At 39.8% G+C, this 23,575-nt stretch overlaps 1 protein-coding gene and 1 long non-coding RNA gene across 2 annotated transcripts in view; one reads left to right on the top strand and one right to left on the bottom strand.

Annotated features, from left to right (window-relative positions):
- Positions 1-14,511, bottom strand: part of LOC143434439 (membrane-associated guanylate kinase, WW and PDZ domain-containing protein 2-like) — a 386,630-nt gene extending 372,119 nt beyond the window's left edge. The window contains exon 1 of the mRNA XM_076913144.1: positions 13,668-14,511. Within this exon, the coding sequence (XP_076769259.1) occupies positions 13,668-13,968 (301 nt within the window). The 5' untranslated portion in view covers positions 13,969-14,511. The remainder of the gene's footprint in view (positions 1-13,667) is intronic.
- A 51-nt stretch (positions 14,512-14,562) lies between these two features.
- LOC143434440 (uncharacterized) lies at positions 14,563-20,758 on the top strand. Its single transcript, XR_013103913.1, has 2 exons — positions 14,563-15,126; positions 20,299-20,758. It is a non-coding gene; the product is annotated as an uncharacterized LOC143434440 (long non-coding RNA).
- The last annotated feature ends 2,817 nt before the right edge of the window (positions 20,759-23,575 follow it).

Raw genomic sequence — 23,575 nt, 5'->3', positions numbered from 1 at the left:
ACAGCTCAACATAGCACCCGTCCCTTAGGGTTCACTTTCACCACTCAACATCTTCCTTGAAGGAGTAGAAAGTACACATGATTTGAATGTTTCTTCATTCTAGTGATTATTTTGTGGGACATCTGGATCCTTGTAACATCTACACAGAAATGGTCCAGAAGGAAGGTGACCACCAAGTCTACCAAAACCAATGGAAACCTTCCAGACTTCATTTTTCTAAAACTCTCAACAGCATCTGTTAGTGGTAGGGACAACATAGTAGTATACAGCTCTGGCTACAGACTTGGTTTAATTGGTGGAAACTTGGGGCCTGTCCTCAAACTTAGATAGTGAATTGTCTCTATGTCATTTTGTCTCTAATCATTTTATTGGAATGGTATATTCTGTAAGTTTCTATACAGTAAGTTCTGACTTTAGGACTGCATTAGTTAGAAAGATACTTTCCAGTAACTCAAATTAAATATACTGCAAATATGGGCTCTGCCTTCTACTTCTGGTAACATTTTGATGCCACTTTCTATCTTAACAAATAGTACCAGCCATCAGAAATGAGAAAGTAAAGCAACACTTTTTATTTTTTTACATTTGCTTATAAATATTGATGGTTTTGCCACATATTTAGTTCCTGGCTCACCCCTCTTCTATGCTACCATCTTCACTAAGTGTGATGGCCTAAAACCCTTTTCTCTTAACACCCAGGAGCCTCTGAAGTTGTTGTATCTATATCTTAAATCTCCTTTAGCTAGATATCTTCACTTCCTAAATATGTTCCAAAAATGTTACCGTGTTCACTCCCTAAAAAATTACTAAATAAATTTGAGCGCACTAATTCTGCTCTAAGGGCATTCCAACGTTATGTAAGCTCCCTTGCATTTGTATGAAGGTACTGACAGAGTGGAGATTCTGACGCTACTATTATGTGGCCTTTATGAACTATGATCTCCTTCCCTGGAAATGTCTATCTTAGAGAGTTATTTGAGAAATGAAAAACATGTAGTCAGAGTGATTTGAACACTGCCTAATATGTAGGAAGCATCTCATGCAGGTTTATTCTTTACAATGGCTAATGCATTAAAATTCAGCCTGTTACAGCAGCATGGCCAACTTCTCATTCTGCAAGCTCTTTTCTCATTACTTTCTACATCAAACTCTAGAGTTTACTAATTGGAAACTCTTGTCACAACCCATGAATTGCTGAATCTCAACAGCTCTGTACAATTTTTTTTTTCTGAAAAGTATTTGCTGTATTTCTCATGAAATTACTTAATCAATAATCCTTGGTCTATCAATATTGCTTGAGTACTAAGAGACAAAAGGTGACTTTTGGCTTCACATGTGACATTTAGAAAATGTACTGGATTAAATATTATTATTTTTTAGTAAGTATTAACTAAATTAAATATTAATGCATAATACAGTTGCTATATAATAACAATCAGGTATTAAGCTCATATTGATTCTAAGCATATTATAGACATTGTAACAAACCAACCATTTAACATTGTGGAAAAATATTATGTGCCCTTTTGAATTTTGCAAAATAAGGACCTGAGGTATAATGTGCACATTATACTTTTTTAGATTGACATCTAGCACAGGACAATTCTATTACTAGCATCCAAACCTTCTTGCTGTAGACTTCTGTACTCTTAACTACTAAACACTAGTATTAAATTCTTTAGATGTGATGAGACTCTTGAGCCCTTGTGGCATTACTAGCATGGTTCCTGGCACATAGTCTTGTAAGAAGAGACTGGCACTAATCAAACTCAATGCTTGATGCTGAGGACTAAGGACTCCTGGTACATGTTCTTCCCAGTACGTTATTTTTTCATCTGTTTTGACTTTTCGTGATAGCTTTTGAAATCAGGTCACAAAAGATGTGACACTAATTGAAGACCTCAACTATCAATACTCTTCATTATGCATTTATTAATCCATATGTAGTCACTAGCTTGGAGCCTGCCAAAAAGTAGACTCTGAATAATAGTTTGTGAATATTTAGTAAATGAATTCTAGGCCTAAATAAGTAGAGTTGAAACATTGTGATGAGTCAGTTCATAATTACATACATTCCCGGATCAATGGCCTATACACTTGTAAACAGTATATAATTCAAAAATATCACAAGTTGGATTTGGCATGAATTGTTGGTATATTTTTGTAACTGATTTGCTTTCTTGAATATGTTCCATTTTAGATAAGGTTAAAACGGATTTGTGTTCCTAGTTTTTATCTCAAGATGATGAAAAGTTTCTCAGGTTTAAAACAGAAACAGAATTGAGTGAGGTAATGGAGAAATACCCAAACTTTGGCTGAGCTGAAAGAGTGACAAAGTGCATTGTGATGTATTCTCCAAACTTCTTTTCTTGCAAGAACATCAACAGTGCTTGCTTCCCGCAACAGAAGATTGGAATTAAGCATATTTTATATTAATAAAGCAACATTATTTGTGCTACAAGTAGAAAAAAAACTAACATCCTGTGCTTTAGTGCCAAGGGAGACCGAGTTATTGGTTCCTTATTCCAGATGTCTATCAGGAACCAGGGTAGTTCCATTGGTCTGCTCTGCCATCTTCCCATTTTCTACCTAGAGGGGTTCATGATCACAGGATGGCTGACAGCTGCTTTTGGCCCAGCTCCCATGAAAAGAACTTTCAGTCCAGGGAGGGAATATTATTTTTTCTTTCTCATCTTATTTTAAGAATTCAGAAATCTCTCACAAAGTCCCCCAAAGGAATTCTTCTTACTTCTCAATACTTAGAACTGGGTTACAAGCCATTTTCCAAACAGATCACTGGTGAAAAGATGGAACTGTCTTGTCTGCATCAGACTAGTTGGGATTTACTTGCTTGAGCTGAAGCCAATTTGGTATGAAAACAAATCAACACATTGGCATATGCATTCTTGAATAGAGCTGACATTCTAACAAAATGAAATTGAGAGGAAGGGGTGAAAGGGAAGCGCATTCTATCTAGTCAACCCAGTTCTTCTTTAATAATTTTGTGGCTAAAGTGTGTCTGAAAAGATATTCAACTGAAGCAAACTGCCTCTGTGGTAGTGCAAAGACTGTCAATGTTTCCAAGAATAAAAGGTACCATGACACTTTCTACATGAGGGGATGAAGATGCTTCAGCTGAATTTCAGGGTCCATCCATAGTTACTATATTTGATTTAAACACCTGTAAAGAGCCAGGCATGCTGCTGTGTGGAAGGGCTACTAGAGACAGTAATGCACTGCACATATCAAAAGGCCTCAGAAAGTATGAGGTTTACACTACAAGAAAATAATGTTTTTGAATAGACAGATGTGTCTCATGCAACTTAAGCATAACAGACATATTCTTAAATTGAATTATCAGATGGTACCACTACAGTATATGCAATATTGATGCTTCAGTGTATCAGGTAAAACAAATTTAAAAGCATAAAAACCATAAAATAGAGATGGGAGAAATACAAAATGACACCTTTTTTGTTCTATTATAGGGACTGAACAAATTGTTTGAAATATAGAAGAAATCATTAATTGCATACATTTTAATAGCTGATTCATTTTAACAGTGGATTCATTGCTACAAGTTTATAAACATGGAATTAACTTGTCAAAAGGAAGTTGCCTCACATTTAAAATACTAACATCAGATAAAGTAGTATTGTCTTTATTTCATGGCAAAATATTTTAATATCCCTACTAGTTAAACAGTCTTTTTTCATTTTAAATTTCTAAATGCTAATATCTTTGTTTTGGACAAAAAAGATACAGTTATGGTATAATTTCATTTATTCTAAATAATTACATATTTATAATTTTGATGTTACAAATTCATATTATTGGATACAAATCTCATTTTTCTCTAAAATATTTAAACCAATTAAAATTATACACTATGCAAATATATTATTCAGTTCATGAACAAGAATTCTCCTTAACTGTTAATTCTTTTGTTAATTAATGTTAGGAAGATGCTATCTGGAATTTTAAAACAGCTCACTGTCTACTTTTTGATACAAAGAAAAAAATCTAAACTTAAATTTGATTTGTTGGTATAGCTGGGTGTTCAGAAGGTAACTCAGAATCAAAAAGACATTCATAGTATGTATAAGTGGATATTATCCAAAAAAGTACAGAATACCTGGGATACAATCCACAGAATTCAAGGTTAACAAGCAGAAGGGTCCAAGTAAAGGTGCTTCAATCCCACTTGGGAGGTAGAAGAAAGCAATCACAGGAGGCAGAGGGAGGGAGGGACCTTGTGGGGGAAGGGAGGGGAAGGGAAAAGGGGAACATCATCAGATAAGGGGGCAGGGAGACAGGAGTGCAGCCCTGAGAGCCAACAGAATGAATGAAAACAGGCAACCTCAGGGTGGGAGGTAGGGGGGCCTCTAGAAAGTACCACAGATCTGGGTAGTTGAGAAATTTTCAGGACTCAAATGGAGGGACCTTAGATAAAATACCCAACAGTGAGGAGAGGGAATTTTTAGAGCCCACCTCCAGTCGAAAGACAGGGCAACAAGTGGTGGGATGGGGTTGCTATCCCACAGTCAAAAACTCTGATCCAGAATTGATTCTGTCTAAAAGAACTGTATGGAGAAAAATGGAGAAGAAATTGAGGGAAAGGAGGTCCAATGACTACCCCAAATTGGGATCCAGCTCAAGGGGAGGTTCCAAGGCCTGACACTATTGCTGATACTGTGGTGTCCTTACAGACAGAGCCTATCATGGCTGTCCTATGAGAGGCCCAACAAACAGCTGACAGACATGCAGATATTTAAACCACAATCAATGGACTGAAGAGGGGGACCCCTGTGGTTAAACTAGGGAAAAGCTGGAAGAAGCTGAGGAGAAAAGCAACACCAAAGGAAGACCATCAGTCTCAACTAACCTGAACCCCTGAGATCTCTCAGACATGAACCATCAACCAGGCAGCACTCAGGAACTGGTCCAAGGCCCAGCACATATACAGCAGAGGACTGCCTGGTCTGGTTTCTGTGGGACAAGCAGTGCCTAACCCTTGAGAGACTTGAGGCCCCAGGGAATGGAGAGGCCAGGTGGTGTCAGATTGGAGTGGGAGGGGGGTGCTATATGGGGAGTAGGGGTTGCTGATATAGTCATGGAGACAGGGGAGAGGAGGAATGGGATGGAGATCTGTGAGAGGGCAGACCAGGAATGGGGTAATAACTGGAGTGTAAAAATAAATAAATAAATAAAAGTAATAAAAAATAAAATCAAAGGGAAAAATTTAATTTGTTATAATTTCTTAAAAACTAACATATTTGATTTGCTTAATGGTCTGACACTCAGAGTTACAATTCTGCTCACAATTAAAACATGGCAATTCTTGGGATTCTTTTCCTCCTACTGGGTTGCCTTGCTCAGCCTCAATGTGAGGGCTTTTGCCTTGTCTTACTGTATCTTGTTTTGTGGTAGTTGGTCATTGTGTCTTGGAAGCCTGCTCTTCTCTGAAGAGGAAGTGGAGAGAGAATGGATACTGGGGAGAAAGAGACTGGGCTGGAAGGAGTGGGGGTAGGGCACACCATGGTCAGGATTTATCATATATGAGAAGAATCTTTTTTGGTAAATAAGAAAAAAGGAAAAAGAAAAAGAAACTCAAGTCACTAAGGCTATACGTTCACACACATAAATCCTTTTATTTTACAATTTCTTTTAACACTAGTAACTGAGACTCTCATCTTTGCATGTGGCTGTACACACGTGTATCCCATGTATCCAGTCCTGTAGAATGCATTTGCAGTTCACTAGGGTAATTTCCACACTGAAGTGAAGAGACAGAAAGCATAGACACTTTCAAGTAATAAGGACATGGGAATCCAGCTACAGGGAATGAGGAATGTTTCAAAGAAAACAGGTTTTGTGGTGTTTTAACTTCTAATACAGAAGACCATCTTTGACAATGTTATTGCTCATTCAGAGGGAGGATCAACTTCCTTCTGTTTAGTTAAGACCCCACTTCCCCCTTGTTACCAGACTTGCTACAAAGACAGGATTAGATTTATCTGTGCTCAGTATGCTTTTAGAAAGGAGCCAGGCTGTTTGGAAGGGTTCAGTAAATGCTTTAAGCCTAAGCACTTGCTAGTTTTCCAAGAAACTTTGTCCAATAAAAGAATGCTTTATCATTACAGTGTGGAGTACAAGGAAAGGCAAACTCAGGCTTGCGTGGCAGAATCAAGGTGGAACACGAAACATTTCACATCTGAAATTTTTCTCATGCTTGAAAACAGCTAATCAGATCTTAATCTGCTTAGTATGCTGCTAGGTTAATCTGTGGGTTTCTAGCACTAGTCTCCCTTGTACACATAAGTGTATTCTAAATAAATCAGTCCCTCCTTATGGATGCCAGTACAAACGGTTAGGACACGCAATACAGCTCATCTTTAAAATGAATGTTAAGTGCTAACATGAAATCACTTTTCCGACTAATGTTTTCTCCCATTTCTCTGTATAAACAGCTTTTGTTCTCTCCTTGATCCATGGTAGTTCAGTGTACAATTTGGAAAACATGACTTTTTTTTTTAAACATCTTAAAACAAAGTATTATGTGAAAGGTATTCAATTAATTGTTTTCATTCAACACTTTTTCTTCCTGGTACTTCACAGTAATCCTTTAAAAACAGCCAAGGCTATTTAAAAAAAAAAAGTTTTGTGATTTCATACACGTACCCCTCACTAGGTGACATTACAAAGATCAAGACGTTTTCTACCAATTTTGTAATTAGAAGTATCAATATAAACAAAGAATTTTTTACTTTGCATATCAAGCTTGCTTAAATTCCTTTCATCCATGTATGTATTACATGTGTATATTACAATTGAATACAGTGATGTTATGATGGTTCAGATAGTGTTGGTTTTGTTTAAGTAAAATAACTTTAAATGACACAAAACCTTCATGCAATTCATGTATAATATAATTAATAATAATATAATTCTCTAGGTAGATAAAGGCATTTAATCATTATATTTTAAATAAATTTGATAACTTCTTTAAAACATTACCTTAATGGATTAAAAAAAAAAAAGGATCTATTGGATGTCATTACTATATATTCCGTAGTCAAAGAAGAAATCTTTAATAGTTTATTCCAGACTGTCTAAAATGCTCAAAACTACAAACTACATACCAAACCCAACTTTACATTTTAAATTTATTAAAGAATTATTTTCACAACTCAGTTACAAGAGATACTAATGGCTAATTTTCCATGATGGCCTGAACATTGTGCAACAGTGTCCAGCAAACACACATCCCCATGCAGATCTTTAGCTAACTGCCCTTAGTATTTATGGGTTTTATCAGTAAATTGTCTGTGTAACATAGTTCATTTTAAACCAAGGAAAAGATCATGTCAGCATTTCTTAGAGATGAAAGGGAGAAAGTTGAGGTTTAAAATGAGGAGTGACAATACTAAGAAATACCAAGAAAGCTGCAGAACCCTGTTACCTGCAGCTGAGCTGACACTGTAACCATTGCTGGGACAAACTCAAGCAGTGCTAAAGTCACTCATGTGCTTTCCATGGAGATACTGAGGCAGCGATCATCTTTTGTGGCATTGGTTCACACAGGTGTCTGCTTATGCTGTGGTACAGCCACTGTTACAAGTGCAGCGTGCACCTCTGCTGGATTTGGTGTAACTTCCTTAGTCATACAGTGTTAACCGTGGCTACTTATTCATTCTCTTTAGTTATAGCTCCTCCTGAACAGAAACTTGATTTGTCACTATCAAGTAAACGTTCTACTGATAATATGATCTGTCTGTCTATTGTGGTGTTTAAGAAGTATAAATATATTTTTACACGAAATGAATCTTATGGTTTCTATACTTGTCAAAATTAGAGGAAGGGCTTCATTTCATTTGCCAACTTTATACGGAGGAAAGATATGTTCAGAAGGGAAGACTCGAGAGGATGAAAACAAACTCTGTCAGGAGAAGTGCTTCACAGCCTGTGGATCACAACCCCTTCGGTGGTCAAATCACCCTTTTACAGGGTCTACCTAACCATCAGAAAACACAAATATTTATATTATGATTCATAACAGTACCAACATTAAACATTATGGTTATGGGGTAGCAATCAAAATAATTGTACGATTGGGTATCACCACCACATGAGGAACTGTATTTAAATGTCATAGCATTAGTAAGCATTACTAAGAACTGGTCTGAAACCTAAAAGAACAAAACTTTATAAATAAAGGCATCAATGAAAGTTACTTTTTAAAGGTGGAAGAATATGTCATTGCATTTAATGGCAACAGTCATCAAAAAATAAAATGCTTTTTATAAAGCAGATTTTATTGTACAGAAAACACTTAAGTCTCTAACTTAATTTTGCACTTATGATCAATTAGACTTTAGTAGTTTTCTTTTTATTTTCCCCAGGTAATTAATCATAGTTAAAAGTAAAATGCGTTGAAACCTTGGGCTAGAAAGACGGCTCAGCAGTTCAGAGCACTGGCTGCTCTTGAAGAGGACACATGTTTGATTCCCAGGATCCACGCCAGGCAGCTCACAGCTGTCTGGAACACCAGCTCCTCCGCTAGCATTTAAACTCACTTGCACATGCATGTGCTGTGCACGCACATACACATACACAATTAATTAAAAATATTGTAAAAAATATCTTGAAGGTTAATAGTAATGAAAGTGGCTCAAAATGACCCAAATATTTAGAGTAAGATTTTCTAACATTTACACAGTGCTTACTACCTGCAAACCATGACATGATTATATGTGTAACTTAGCTAATGAATATTGGCAAGGCTGGGATTAGCATACAAGGTCTTACACACAATGAGGAATAATTCCAGTAGATTCCATTCCCAGCTGTTACTTCCTATCCTTAAGAAACTGCTGCCTCCCTCATTTAGAAAACTTGTTTATACAACTGTCATCAAATAGTGCTCTCAGGTTTCAAAGCCAGATAACCTGCAAGGAAGAGAGCACAATTACCACTGCTCTCTTCCATTTCCTAAGGGAAATGTTGCTACCAGGGTCTGCTATGCATTTCAAAGTCATTGTTTGAACTGCAAGCAAGAAGACATGGCAAACTTGCAAACTATTTTTTTTTTCTGATTATGAAAGTGAATGTGTGAGTTTCAAGCAACTAAAAAGGAAACTGAGAATAGTGGATGTGCAAAACAAAACAAAAAGCAAACAACCAAACAACCACCACCATTACCACCACCAACAAAACCAAACAACCAAACAAAAAACCAAAAGCAATAAAAAACAAACAACAAACCAACCAACCAACAAACAAACAAACAAATAACAGCAACAAAAACCCACACAGTTCAGAGCAGATGGCATTTCAACCTAGAGACTATTGTCATTCAAAGCAAACACAAAAGGGAATGCTCATGTTTAACATTCAAGGTTATGACATTAAAATAGCAAAACAAAAACTAAACAAAGAAAGAAAGAAACAAAACTGCAGACAGTGGAAAACCACAGTGGCATCCTTCATAGACTCTGCTCAAGCAGAATCATTTAATTGCTTATTAATCAACATTTTCCTAACATAGTTATAATCAATACAAGTGGCTATGACTCAATAACACCACATTTGTAAAGCACATAGATGGCCCTGGATTTGAACCCCAGTACTGGACAAATATTAGGCTGATCACCATTTAAATGACTCATATTATTTTTGAATAAAAACCATATAACTTATATTTTGTGAAATAAATCAATTTTTACTGGCAAAAATATTCGACATACTTTGGATTTCACTCTTTAAAATTAAAGGCGGTGGAAGTTTAACACATGGTCTTAGCCTGAAGTCAGTGAAGAAAGTGTGACTCTTAATAAATGTGAATTTTCTTTTCTTTGAAGGAGCCTTTTAAGGAGCAATAGAGCAAAGAGTGAAGTAGATCTTGCCTCAAAGTGAAGTTCAAAGGCTTTGAATGGCCCAGCTTCCACATGGCAAGAACTATAAAAGTTTTTGCCTCTTATTTTTCACTGTGAGATATTAAATGGGAAAATGTATCTAGGCTACATCGGTCCCTGTGTCGTCTGAGAGGCATCAGGAGCCATAGCCTAAGGAGTGTAGGACAGGAACATGACAGTCTGTGTCACTGCTTCTGTGGACTTTAGTAGCAAAGTTAAAAGGAAAAGATAAAGAAAAGAACTGCTAACACTTCAGCTTGTATCTCAGGATCACCTAGGTAGCTCTCTTTACAGCGTCCTGTGAAATAATGAGAACGCATACAACATTACTGACTTATATTGAATCTATTGGTAAGAAAAGTTTATTATAAACAAAAAGGATGGTTTAGAAAATCAACAGGATGTCACCAATAAATAGAAATGGTATTTTTCATATCGAGTTATTCTGTAGGCTAAAAGATGATGAAATAAAAAAGAGAAATGTGTTGAAATTTGTTGAAAAGTTGTGGGGGTTTTTTGTTGTCTGTTTTTTTAATGGGTTTGAAGGCATTTAAGCAGTTCAGAAAAACTACAAACACCTGTCTTCTTTAGTATGCCTTAAAATATTAGTTTCTCAATTTCTTTAAAAAGTTAGAATAATTAGAAAGCTATGATGACTATAATGTAAAATTAGCCAAAAAGTAAGTAAAAGTTGAGTAAATATTGCAATTTATTTGAGTTATATTTTGCTAGTGCTTTTTATTATACATATCTCCCATTTCTAGCAAAATCTTCCCTAGATTGTGCTATAATTATACATGTAGTTTCTGCATAATGTCCAATATTGAACTAAACCTTTAAAATCAATCTCATTAATATTTTTAAAAATCCCACTCCCAAGCAAGGCATGCTTTAGTCCACTGTCTATGCTGTGTTTTTCGTTTTTTCTTGTTTCTCCCCAGAAACAGAACCTACTAAGCCAAGAGTTTCTACCTAGTTTTCAAACAAGTACAAACCCTACTGAATCCCAAGTGTCATGGGCTCTGTATTTAATGTCCTATAATTTTCACTTACTCATAATTATAATTAAATAAACCTAGTCACCACTGATAAAAGATCAATTTCATAAGAGAATATATAGGAATCATTACATTTAAATGAATATGTAAGATTATAGATTTCCCAAAAACTATTAATTAATTAATCTATATATCTATTTTAATTCAGTAGATGAATGTCTATTATTGGAAACCTGGAAGCTGATAAACTAAGGGTTAACATATACTATGAAAATACTTTCACCTAAATACCTCTGTCCATAAAAATAAGTTTCCTGAATCTGAACAGCTATATTCTTCCAAACAAAATACAAGCAAGATGCTGATTGATCAGGATCAGCTTTAGCTAAAATCCAGGCTGGACCGGGATCAGCCTCTGCGGATCTTTCTGCCCCGTCAACATCCAGAATAAGGGAAACCTTATCTTACAACATAGCTCGCAGCTCTGCTCTGTTAGAGATACGCTTCTTCAAGGGAAACACTTCCCAAATTTGCCCTAATTTTCTCATGCGTGATATCACAGAATAGGCAAAAAAAAAAAAAAAACAACAACAACAACAAAAAAAAACATTTCTTATCTCAGATTCTCAATTTGCACAGCTTTTATACCTTCATTTTTCCAATGTCTCTCTGGATTTCATTTACTAATTGCAGATACTAGATAAGGTTTTATTTAAATTATTAATTTTATTAATACTAATAAACATTTATCATTTATGAGTATTAGAGTTGGCCAAAGTCTGTCTCAAGATGTAAGCATCAGACTAAATGCAGAATAAAATGATCAGTGGGAACCACAGTAGAACAGTCAGTGTGGAAATGTGTTAACTTGGGCTGCTGAGGCTGATCTCAGGAGAAGCTTCCCACCAAGGCTAATTTCCCTCTCGGACCCACAGAGAAGTAGGGGAGAACTGATTCTCAAGGGCTCTTTTCTGATTTCTATATCACACAGTGAGCATACCATCCACCCCTCCATAAACCATCAATCCATGAACAAACAAATATTTTTAAAGCATTAACTTTAACAGTTGTTTTTCTTTGCAAACACCAATATTTTTACCACCAAACAATGGTATCCCTCAATTGTAGTATATTGGAGTCTAAACTTGAACTTCACATTTGTTATTCGTTGCTATTATGCAGTATTGTAACATAAAATGTAGCAACACAACTTTCTGAATTTGAGTTCAAAGTATGTCACTCTGGAAAATACTAGGGTACTAACTCCTCTTCTTCAGTGTCATATAAGACCGAATGTTTACATTAAATGATCTAAAATGATATATGATGAATACTCAATAAATTCCACTGAAGATATTTTCTTCCGTGACCGCTTAGCTTTAGAGAAGTTTGTGAACCTTTGTTCTCTCGTGTTTACTTTGAAACTTTTTTTGCAGATTAATTTTATGCTGAAAAAAACAACTGTTCTACAGTTATGTCTTCATAGAGGGTTTTAGTATGAATAGCAATTCAGAGTACAGCTATACTCAGAATTTCAACATTGGTGCAAGACAGAGTAACAATAGACAACAAACTGTCATACCAATAATGCTAGTATATATAAGACACATCTTTCCTGTCCACCTGTGCCACCCATGAAACTGTGTTACCACCAGAGGAAAACAAAGGCATGCTACATTTATAAAACAAAGTCTCCTCTAAGGAAACTTTTATCTCCGGACCATAATTTTATTTCAAGCAAAGACATTTTTCAGCAAGATTCCAATCTCTCTAAATTCACTTCATAGCCCTGGAAGAGGCTCCTTAAAGCCAGGTTAGAACACAGGGGGCCTGAGCTGTGACCAGCTTGCGTCTCCATCCACCTCTATGCCAAAAACACGCCCCCATGTCTGGAGCTAGAGGAGAGCCCAACCACAGAGAAATCCTAGTCCATAAGACAATCCCAGTCAATGAAGAATACTTTGGGGGAACGCTTGTAATGCTGCATGCAGTCTGCCTTCCCACCAACACTAGAAAGCTCTCCCATTTCCCTGCTTCTTAATCTCTGCCCCTCCTCCTGCCTGCTGGCCAGGGGCGATCTCTAGGGTTAGTCAGTCTGCACGTGACTCACGGTGCCCACATGACATGACCATGGGCGGGGGAGAAAGACCGAGGAGTGAAGCAGGGAAAAAGTTACTGAACACTGGTCAAAGCGTCCAAACCAATTTGTCCCTTTCCTTCCTCTCCAGTCAGTGGATCAGAGATCCGTAGGGAACCGCTATGGACCAAGGTGTCTACAGACTAGTTTTGGATATACTGCAAGCTTTCTCCACTTTCCCCAATGCTCAGAGCTTCTCCCAATCTTTCTAGTGACACCACTGCACCTCAAGTTGCTCCATCTTCCTTTCTTTCTCCTCCCTTGCTTTCTTCCTTCTCCGAAAGCTGTGTGTCCACTGTGGGCACGCCACTGACGCACATTCTATTTGGCCCTAAAGCTCAGAGGAGGTCAGACAAGGCCAAGCATCTTCCAAAGGGGAGGGTCCAACTAGGCAAACTAAGTTGCCTGCTACACTACAACCTGGCTTAGCCGGCCAAGCAGCCCCCCCACCCCCCCGCCCCGGTCCCACTAATGCTCAGAACACAGTTATGGTGCTCTCTGGACCCCACCCCGCGGTGGCGCAGCATACACCCATCCAGCACCCGCGCCCACCCTATTGATGCCTTCCCCACGCCAGGGTCCCACTGCCAGGCAGAGCACTGAACAAGCTGCGCTCACCTTGCTTGACACACTTCAGCCGGAGGGGATCCTTGCAGTGTTTGATCACGGCCAGAACGTCCCTGATGGTGAGCCCCGCCACGGGGGTCTCGTTCACCTCCAGCAGCAGCTCCTCGGACACCAACTTGCTGCCGCTTTCATAGGCCACCTTGCCCGGCTTCACCTCTCCCAGGTAGGGGAACTGTCCGTTTTCGGCGCCCCCCTTCAGTTCAAAGCCCAGCTGGCCCTCCGGGTTCCTGCCAATGACACTCTCGTGGACTTTGCTAGTCCAGTGGCTTTTCTTTTTCAAGCTTTTGGACATGGCAGTAGGGTGAGTCGCCTCAGTTCCTGAGGGTCCTTTGGGAAGGAGGGTCTAGGAGTCAAAATTAGGATGGAGGAGCAAGGGGGCCAAGGAAAGAGGTTGGCAGACTTTGCCTTTCTCTCTCTCTGCTCCGCGTTTTCCCTCTTCTTTGGATGGAGTGTGGTGGAGGAAGGGGGAGGATGAGAGGGAGGGCTGGGCAGAGGTAGGAGAGCTTGGGAGAGGTTGTGCTGTCCCTTGAATGACACTCAAGGCTTTGGCCCCGCAGCGGAGGAAGCTGTGGTGGCGTTGGCGGCGTTAGCGGCGGTGGCGGCGGCCGAGCCAGCGCGAGCAGTGGCCGAGCTGCTGAGCGGGTGGCGTGGGGGTGGGGAGGAGGGTAGGGATGCCGGGGGCCACTCCTGCGTGCTGCGAGTGGGGAGCGCGCGCGCGCTCGCCGGCCTCTGTGTTGTTAGCCGATATCCATGGCAGCTGCAGTGGCAGCGGTAGGGAGCGCGTGTGTGTGCGCGTGTGCGCGTGTGTGCCTGTGTACTAGTTGTACTGTACTGGCAGGATGCGAGCGGGCGGCGGGGGGCGGGGGAGGGGTTGGGGATGCGAGCCGAGGGAGGAGGCGCGCGCACCGGGTGGAGCGCCAGGGAGGGCTTGGCGGCCGTCTCCCTCCCTCCGCGGCTTGACCCGGTAGTGAAGGCGCCGGGAGAGGCAGGCCCCGGGCCGCCCCGCAGCCTGCGGGAGGAGGCGGGAGTGAGAAGGGAGGGGAGCGGAGGCTCGGCGTGGGCAGGCCGGCGAGAAGAACCTGGATCCCTGGGTGGACCTGTCTTCAGCTTTCCTTCGAGCCGGGCTGCTCGCCTGCAGGACGCCCAGACTTGCTCACACCCCAGAATGTACAAAGCAGAAATCCGGGGACCCGATGGCAAGCCCGGTGCCTGATGGCCCATCTGCAGCGCCGCCAGTCTTCTGGGGCTCCATCCTGCCGCGAGGAAGCTGAAGTTCGGGGTCCTAGCGTGGAACTGCAGAGGGCCTGGCAGCCGGAGCCGGTGGGGAGAGACTTCACCGTTGGCTCGCTCCACTTTTACACTCTACATTCCTCGAAAAGTTCTCAGAAGTGCCCCTCCGATAGACGAAAGTTAGAGGAAGGAGTCTGGTCGTCCTGGCTACAAGAAGAAGGTGAAATAACGTCTGCAGAGCAAGGCTAGGTGTCCCATGGGAAGAAACTGAAGAGAGTGAAGACAGGGTAGAGGGCACCTGCCCTAGTTGAAAAGTGGAGAGGGTGGTGGGGAAGGTGTTAAGGAGATAACTGGAGTCTAGAAGTGGAAGTGAAGAGTTTAACACAGATAGGAGTCAAGCTTCTACCTGGGGATCAAGCCATAGGTTAATCAAGCATCCTCTGGTACAGGAAAGGAAAGAAGGCTCTTGGGAGAGCGGGAACTCAGCTCGCTGGACCCCCATCTAGCTCCTTCTCCTTCTCCAGATTTAGAGCCGGGTGGAAAGCTAAGCAGGGCACAGTAAACTGAGGGCTGCTGACTTCTGCAGTGAAATCCTTGGTGCTTTTTGAGTCTCTGTAGCTTAAATTTCATTTTGCTTAACTTTGAAATATTACTTGTGTCTCAGGCAAAAAAAAAAAAAAAAAAAAAATCACCCACTCATCTTTGTAAATCAGAGCATGGAAATTATCAGCAGTTAAGCCCCTTGATGTCTGGGATGGAGTGTGGGAGGAAAGCAGTGCAGTTCAAAAGGCTTAGCTGACCCAGGCAGAAAAGACAGGGTTTGAATCCTGGCTCTGCGGCTTTTCAGGAGTACCACATTTAGCAGGCTGCCCCACCTTTCTCTGTTTGCTTCTTTTAAAATAGGGTTAACAATACTAGTGGGGCCTGATGCAGTGAGAAGAAAATCAGGCAAGGCAGGGAAAGGGCTGCCCTGCACAGGTTTGTCAGCTTTGAACAGCAGGTTCTTCCTCTTCAGACCCACCCCCACCCCCCACTTTGTGGAGAGGACAGCAAATTAGGTCAGAACTGAAGATCTTTATAAAGGATGAATTTGCTTGACTTTGTGCCTTTTTCCACTTGAGGAAGTGGATGTCCAGAAAGTTGGCTATGAATGGAGGGCTACCCAGTCCTTGGCCCTAGGGAGTGCTCAGGAGCCAGCAAGGTTTCCATTGAAAGCCCAGCCTCCTGCAAAGTTAGTCTGAGGATTATAAAGCCCATTCTAAGTGCAAAGTGATAGCAGTGGGGAACAGAATTTGCATTTGTTTAACAGCAGTTACAAGTTACCACCAATGTGTCTGTTGATATTTACAGTTCTAATTGTTTATCAGGTATTATATTATGGTTATATTATATACTACTTTACAGGCGAGGAACTGGAGGCAGGCAGAGATAGATTTTACAGAGCAGCATTTTTACATTTTATAAAGTTATGCATCTAATCAGTGTGACAATAATTTCATGCACTTGCATTCAGACCCTACTTGGTAGTCTTCACACCTCTATTCAGTCACTGCCTGGAGATCCTCCTTCTTACTTAGCATGTGTCATAGTAGGACTCAGTATAGTGTGACCATAGCTTTAGGCCTGCTCCTTTTGTGGGACAAAAGAAAACAACTGAATCAGCTGCTTTCCCTAGGAGGCTCACTCAGTCCTTAAGCTGGCAGAGCCACAGAGCTCTGTGTCAGCTCCCAGTCCACCCTATATTGACTTGCATGCCGATACTGGGATCAGAATCTCTAAGCACCTTTCTCTTACTCCTAGTTAGTTTTTTGTTTACTTGACACATGTTATATTTTTCTGGGAAGTGGAACTGCAATAGAGAAAATGCCTCTGCCAGATTACCTATCAGTAAGTCTGTAGGGCATTTTAAAATTATTATTAATGATTGATGTGGAAGGATGGCTCACCCCACTGGGAGTAGTATCACCAAGGGCAGGTGGTCTTGGCTAGAATAAGAAAGTAGATTGAGCCAGGCACACAGAAAGAATAAGCAGGTATCCTTTGTGGTCTATACTCTGATTCCTGCCTAGATGTTCCTGTCTTGAGTTCTTGCCCTAAATTTCCTCCAGAATGCATTGTAAGTCAAAATCAACTTTTTCCTCCCCACTTGTTTTTTGTCAGAGTGCTCTATCACAGCAACTGAAAGTGAACTAAGACAGTTACCAGTGACAATGTTAGGCTTTGTCAGTGTTAGAGTGGTTCAGACACTTGTATCCTCTATGATGGGGTCTAGGTGGTTTTCTAACCAGTACTGTGAAGAATCCAGGAAGTAGTTCTGATCCCACAGCACATAGCCTTCTACTAAGAGAGTCTCTCCGGCTGGTCACAGGCTTTCTTGCATGTTTCCCCTGGCAGTGCAACACATATGTTCCCACCAACTATTTGACATCTCAACCAATTTTTAACCATTGAGTCTTTCTGCCTTGTAAGGGTGACAGGAATGAGCAAAGGAATGGGTGTGGTAGATTATTCTCTCCTTGGATTGAATGCTGTCCTATAGCCCTGTAGTTAGTGGTTGTTTCCTATATTGGCTGTTTCTGTATTTTCTAGAAGTATCTTTTATATCCTGCCTCCAGTGACCACACACACACACACACACACACACCTATGTATGTTATAAATTCACTGAAGGACTGGTGTGTGTGTGTGTAGCAGTATACATATATGTTAATATGTGCTATATATATAAAACAGTATACATATATGTCAATGTGTGTGTATATGCGTGTGTATCAAGGCTAATTTCCTAATTTAACACCTTGTACATGCCAGAAAAGTACTATACCACAGAGCTATATTCCCAACCCTCTCAATACTTCACTTTTTAATCCCAGACTGAATATGAATATGTTATATTTAAGAATATATTTGTGTGTACATGTACTTATATGCATGCAATAACAAATAGTGAAAAAGAGATATTGAATTTAAAGGAAAGCATGGGTATGTGGGGGATGGTTTAGAGGGGAAAAGGGAGAAGGAAGAAATGCTGTAATTACATCTCAACAAAAACAACAACACCCCCAGTTATACAGCATGGTGGCTAAGAGTTTCCTGATCATCAGTTCAGAGAATGCTCATAGCCAGGCTGCTAAATAAGTAGACCTGGTCTAGGTGGGCACATGCCCTCTTTGAACTACTAGTTTATAAATTTCCTATGAGTTATATTGAAAAGTGGTAAAAAAAAGATTCTTTTTACTTTTCATATTTATAAGATGAAAGCATAAGAAAAGATATGTCCTAAATTTTGAGCAACCACTCCACTTTTCCCAACTTAACCAAATATTTCTTAAGAGTAGATTTAAAATTTTATCAAATGTTTATTTTTATCAAGATAATAATCATGTTTGCATTTGCATCAAATTTTACATTGTTTAACCTGATTTTAAAGGTAAAAACTCTATTTTTATTAATCTCATTTATTAAATTTACAAATTCCATACACGTATGTAATGCATTCTTACTACTCTCATCTCTGACCCAGATCCAAAAAGATAAATGGTATGTACTCACTTACATGTGGGTATTAGCCGTTAGGTAAATGATAACCAAGCTGCAATATGTAGACCCAGAGTGGCTGTGTATAGAGGAAAGAACTAGGGAGGACACACGGACTGGGAGGGGAAATAGAGGACATGACAGATTTCATGGGTGGATGTAAGTGGAAGATGGCATAATTGCAGGATCAGATGGGCTGGGGAGGGGAGAGGGAGCTGAGGGAGGAATGTGGGGAGACAACTAGAACCGACAGGCATTTGAGGGGTGGTATAAAAATCTAATGCAGTGCAAATTTCTTCAAATATATGAATGTGATCATAATGTCGGATCCCCAAAATGGCCATCTTTTGTCAACAAAAGAAGTTTCCTGTACCTGGAATGGGTTACATCCAGTTGAATTGTTACCCAAAGGAGTCGCATGGGAATACTCAAACAATCTAGGCTGTTGTCAAGATAATAAGTTGCTCTCTAAAACCTGAAGATCCCATTGCAGAAGACAGGATGTGAACAACTCCTCAAACATAGGCAGGTTGAGTTGGTGCCTACACAGAGCCTTTATCTCTACATTGATGTCTTTGGTAATGGAAGGCACTCTGCAGGCTACCAAAAGAGAAACAAAAAATATCAGCAAGAAACAAACATGTTGATCTACAAAGCTGTCCAGTGTGAAAACTGTGTAAGGCAGTGGGAGTGACCAACCTAGATCTGATTGGACTCAAGGTCCGTTCCCTGAGATGCAACTTCTCAGTATTTGTTTATTACATTTTCTTTCTTTCAATCTCAGTATGTCATTTGTCTTCTGACTAGATTTCTATTCACATGGAATTAAAGTGAACTGTTTAGAGATCTCAATCTTGGTATTCAGAAATTAAATGTGCTTTTATTTAAAAATTAATTAATTAATTAATTTACTTATTCACTTTTCATCATGCTCACTGCCCACCTCCAGTTAACCCCCTCCCACAATTTTATCTCCTCCCTCTTCCCCTTCTCTGAGGGGGTGGGGTCCTCCTGGGTATTCCTGGCATTTCAAGTTTCTATGAGGTTATGTGCTTCCTTTCTCACTGAGGCCATACAAGGCCCAGCTAGTGGAACATATCCCATGTATAGGCAACGGCTTTGGGGATAGCCTTTGCTCCAGTTGTTCAGGACCCACATGAAGGTCCAGCTGCACATCTGCTATATATGAGTGGGGAGGCCTAGATCCAGCCTGTGTATGTTCTTTGGTTGGTGGTTCAGACTCTGAGAGCTCCAAGAGTTCAGGTTATTAGCCATAAAATACAGATATCATGGTACATTCCATGGACCCAAAGAAGCTAAACAAGACAAAGGGCCAAGCAATCAAGGAAGCTTGAATCTCACTTAGATGGGGGAATAAAATAGTCATAAGAGGCAGATAGAGGGAGGAAACTGGGTCAGTGAGGAGATGGGTTAGGGAATGGGGGATTCGGGATCAGAACTGGGAAAGGACAGGAGAGATGGCTAGATATCTATGAAAATGAATGGAAATCTGCAACTGACAGGCTGGAAGAGTGGAAGCTACTCTAGCACCTGGGATAAGGGAGGTACCCAAGAATCAGTGGGGATAACCTTAGGTATGACTCACTACCTTGGGAATAAGGAACCTGAAGAAGCCATGATCTGTAGATAGGAAGCCCAGTGGGGTGACAGAGATATCAACCCACCCACAAAACTTTCAACCCTAAATTTATCCTATCTAAAAATAATACAGGCATAGGAAAAGGAGCAGAAACTGAGGGAAAGGCTAACCAATAACTGGCCTTATTGAGACCCATCCCATGGGTAAGCACCAATCCCTAACATTATTAATGATATGTTGTTATTCTTCTAAAAGGAGCATGTTGTCTTCTGAGAGGCTCCACACAGTAACTGACTCAGACAGATACAGACACCCACAGCCAAACAATGGATGAAGCTTGAGGACTCTTATGGAAGAATAGGATGAAGAATTACAGGCTCTGAAGGAGATGGAACTCCACAGGAAGACCAATAGAGTCAACTAACCTGGACCCTTGAAATATGCTTTTTGCTGTGTAACCTTCACTAAGTCACTTAACCCAATCAGAGTGTATGCTATCACTTGTTAAAATGTGGAATGTATATGATAATATTAACCTAAACGTCATACAAAATGTGAACATACTTTAAAATTTTAGGTACCTAGTAGAATTAAAGAAATTGTCAAATATAGTAACTCAAGGTAGCAGATGTCTGAATGGTTTTCTATTACAAAGTACTACAGTAATTCTCCCAGTGTTTAGATCTGTTGATTTATTAAAGGATGGAAACAAACAGTCATTGGGTGTAAGTGTGCTCTGTAGACAATACTACAGAAATCAACATCATTTTGTGAATTCCCAAGTGTATTGATTTTGTATGTGTTTCATAACAGCATTCTATGGGTAGAGCATAACATTAGACATGCTATACTATGAAAGCAGATTTGAGAGGTATCTCTGTGTGTGTGTGTGTGTGTGAGAGAGAGAGAGAGACAGAGAGACAGAGAGAGACAGAGAGGCACAGAAAGAGACAGAAAAAGAGTGAGTGTGTGTGTGTGTGTGTGTGTGTGTGTTTAGTAAAGTGCCTGCTGTACAAGCATGGACTCCTGAACTCAGATCCCTAGGACAAGTATAAAAGGCCAGGCATGATGGTGTGTGCCTACAATCCTAGTATTTGGGAGTTGGGGTATGAAGACTGGAAAATCCTGCCAGGGTAGGCTAATCTAAGAGATTCAGGTTCATTGAGAAACCCTGTCTCAAAACCACACACATACACACACAGACACACACACACACACACACACACACACAGAGAGAGAGAGAGAGAGAGAGAGAGAGAGAGAGAGAGAGAGAGAGAGAGAGAGAGAGAGAGAGGCAGAGACCCTCACTTTCTATGGCACAGGTGCCACAGTTCCCTTTGATTGAATTAGAAAACTTTCCCCAGGTCTTCTAAATCCTTTGGCTTCTCATATTGTGTCCATTTTTTGAAAGAATGCTTCAAAAACTACTGGGTATTTTCTGCTCTAGACTAGAAATTCATAAGGAACCACCTGGAAATTAACTTTTCTCCCATATACAGTTTCCAATTGTTGCCCAAGTGAGTAGAAGAGGCCAGCTTGCCTTCTTTAGTAGCAAGGAAATCACAGACATAATATCCACCTTGAGGCTCCCTTGCAAGATATTACTGAAGTTAGAATTTGCCTTAAAATCACCGTCTTCCCTATCTTGCTTATTCTGTAACTGCCCTTTTAAGAATGATTTCCTTAATAATCATTTACATCCAATCCTCCTCCCTATGTATGGTTCTATATACCCAAGCTTAAGAGTTTTATATTTAGTTTTATAACTGAGGAAGCAAAGGTCTTTATATTCTAAATTCCTTAAATTATATTATCAGTAAGGATAGACTTGTGATTTGCTATATGTTTATTTGAAATTAAAGCCTTTAGCCTACGTTTCATTTAGAGATATTATTTACTTTATTAGTAAGCACCTATTTTTAGTTGATCTTTGTAAATAAAAGTGGATAGAAAACTTAACATTTGATTGACAGACATAAAAATTCTATCTTGATGTTAAGAAATGTACATCTCATTTAAAAATCCTTGTTAAAAAATATATAGACATAGTGTACGTTTTCGGGATGTTTGCAGTTCAGTTAAATGTTCAGACAAGGCCTCTCTTTTGATATCAAGGGCCAGTTGAGCATTGCTGGCCTTTTTCCCTGTTGATTCTGTAATAAAGTGATACACATGGTAGTTTACAACACCACACTCATTTATAAAGTTGGACTGAGACTTCTAACAGAGATAATCTTCCATTATAGTTCAAATATTATACAGTCTGCTCTTTCTGGAAGTTGGGAAAAGGAAGGAGGCATTCCTATCCCTTTGAGCTCTCCTTGCTCTAGATCCAAAGCCATAATTCCCATCAGAGTCCTCCATGCATCCCATCACACTGATTCAGATTCTAGCACTTTCCTAGACTCCTGTGATTACACAAAGCCATCCAGAAACTCCAAGGTCTTATTTTAGACTTAGCTGATTTAGCAATTTAATCTCCATATTAAACTTCTTTTCGCTTTGCCATATAGCACCACACACTCTGATGTTCTGGTGGTTCGATATTGAACTCTTTCAGAGAGGACACTGCTCTGCCAACTATAGTTTCATAGAACATACTGTCTCCTCTCCTCATTTTCTCTCAGTTCAAGGTGACATCATTCATACAACAGGCATTGTCCTTTATATGCCTGTAATATTGTTATCCCAGATGAATTAAGATAATACAGATCATTTTAGATTTTCAGATATTTAAAAAAGGCCTATAGAATATAAGGAATGTCTAAAGTCTCAAAACTGGAATTTAGTGATGTCCATATTAGAGCGAAGTGAGACAATGCTACAGTCTTTCACCACATTTTTGGCCTAGGCCATCTCAGGATTCCATGTCTTTCTGTCACCAGGATTCAACCTATTATCTGAAGATGGACCTCTGGGACCATCTTTGTTTGAAAAATAAACTCTGCTGGTTTTTCCTATTGCAAAGGCCACTCTTAGTCATGTGTCTACATATGTTTTGTGGAACTGTGACTTCTGAGACCCTTCATTGTTTTCAATTCTATCTTCTAAATCAATTCTATCTTCTAAATCAAGAATGGATGGGACAGTGTAACACAATACCCATGCACTCTTTGGAACTGGTACATCATCTGGCACAATATCAAAGCTCACAACTTCTACCTTATAGCTGCTTTCTTCATTTTATCACTTATAAGATTATCACTTTATATCCATAGTAATGACATAGCATGGTGGAGCACAGAGAGGCACACATTGACACATATTGAGATATTTACAAAAGCAAAACTGAGATAAATGAGCAAGAGTCTTAGATCATTTTCATTGCTAAAAATGTCGAAAAGAACTTTGGTTCTCATAAAGAACTTCTCCATGAAATCCATGGCCATGAAAATATTCAGAGTGGAGAAGAGAGCTGGCGAAGAGGTTTTGTTATATTGTTGCTCCTGCTTAACCAGGAAGTCCATAAATTGTAGAGAAATTTGACTGGCTCAAGAGAAACAAATCACATAAAAATTGTATGTATTTTTGT

The sequence above is a fragment of the Arvicanthis niloticus genome, chromosome 15 (assembly GCF_011762505.2).
Source record: "Arvicanthis niloticus isolate mArvNil1 chromosome 15, mArvNil1.pat.X, whole genome shotgun sequence".
Taxonomy (NCBI): domain Eukaryota; kingdom Metazoa; phylum Chordata; class Mammalia; order Rodentia; family Muridae; genus Arvicanthis; species Arvicanthis niloticus.
This window is presented reverse-complemented; position numbering and strand designations above follow the sequence as displayed.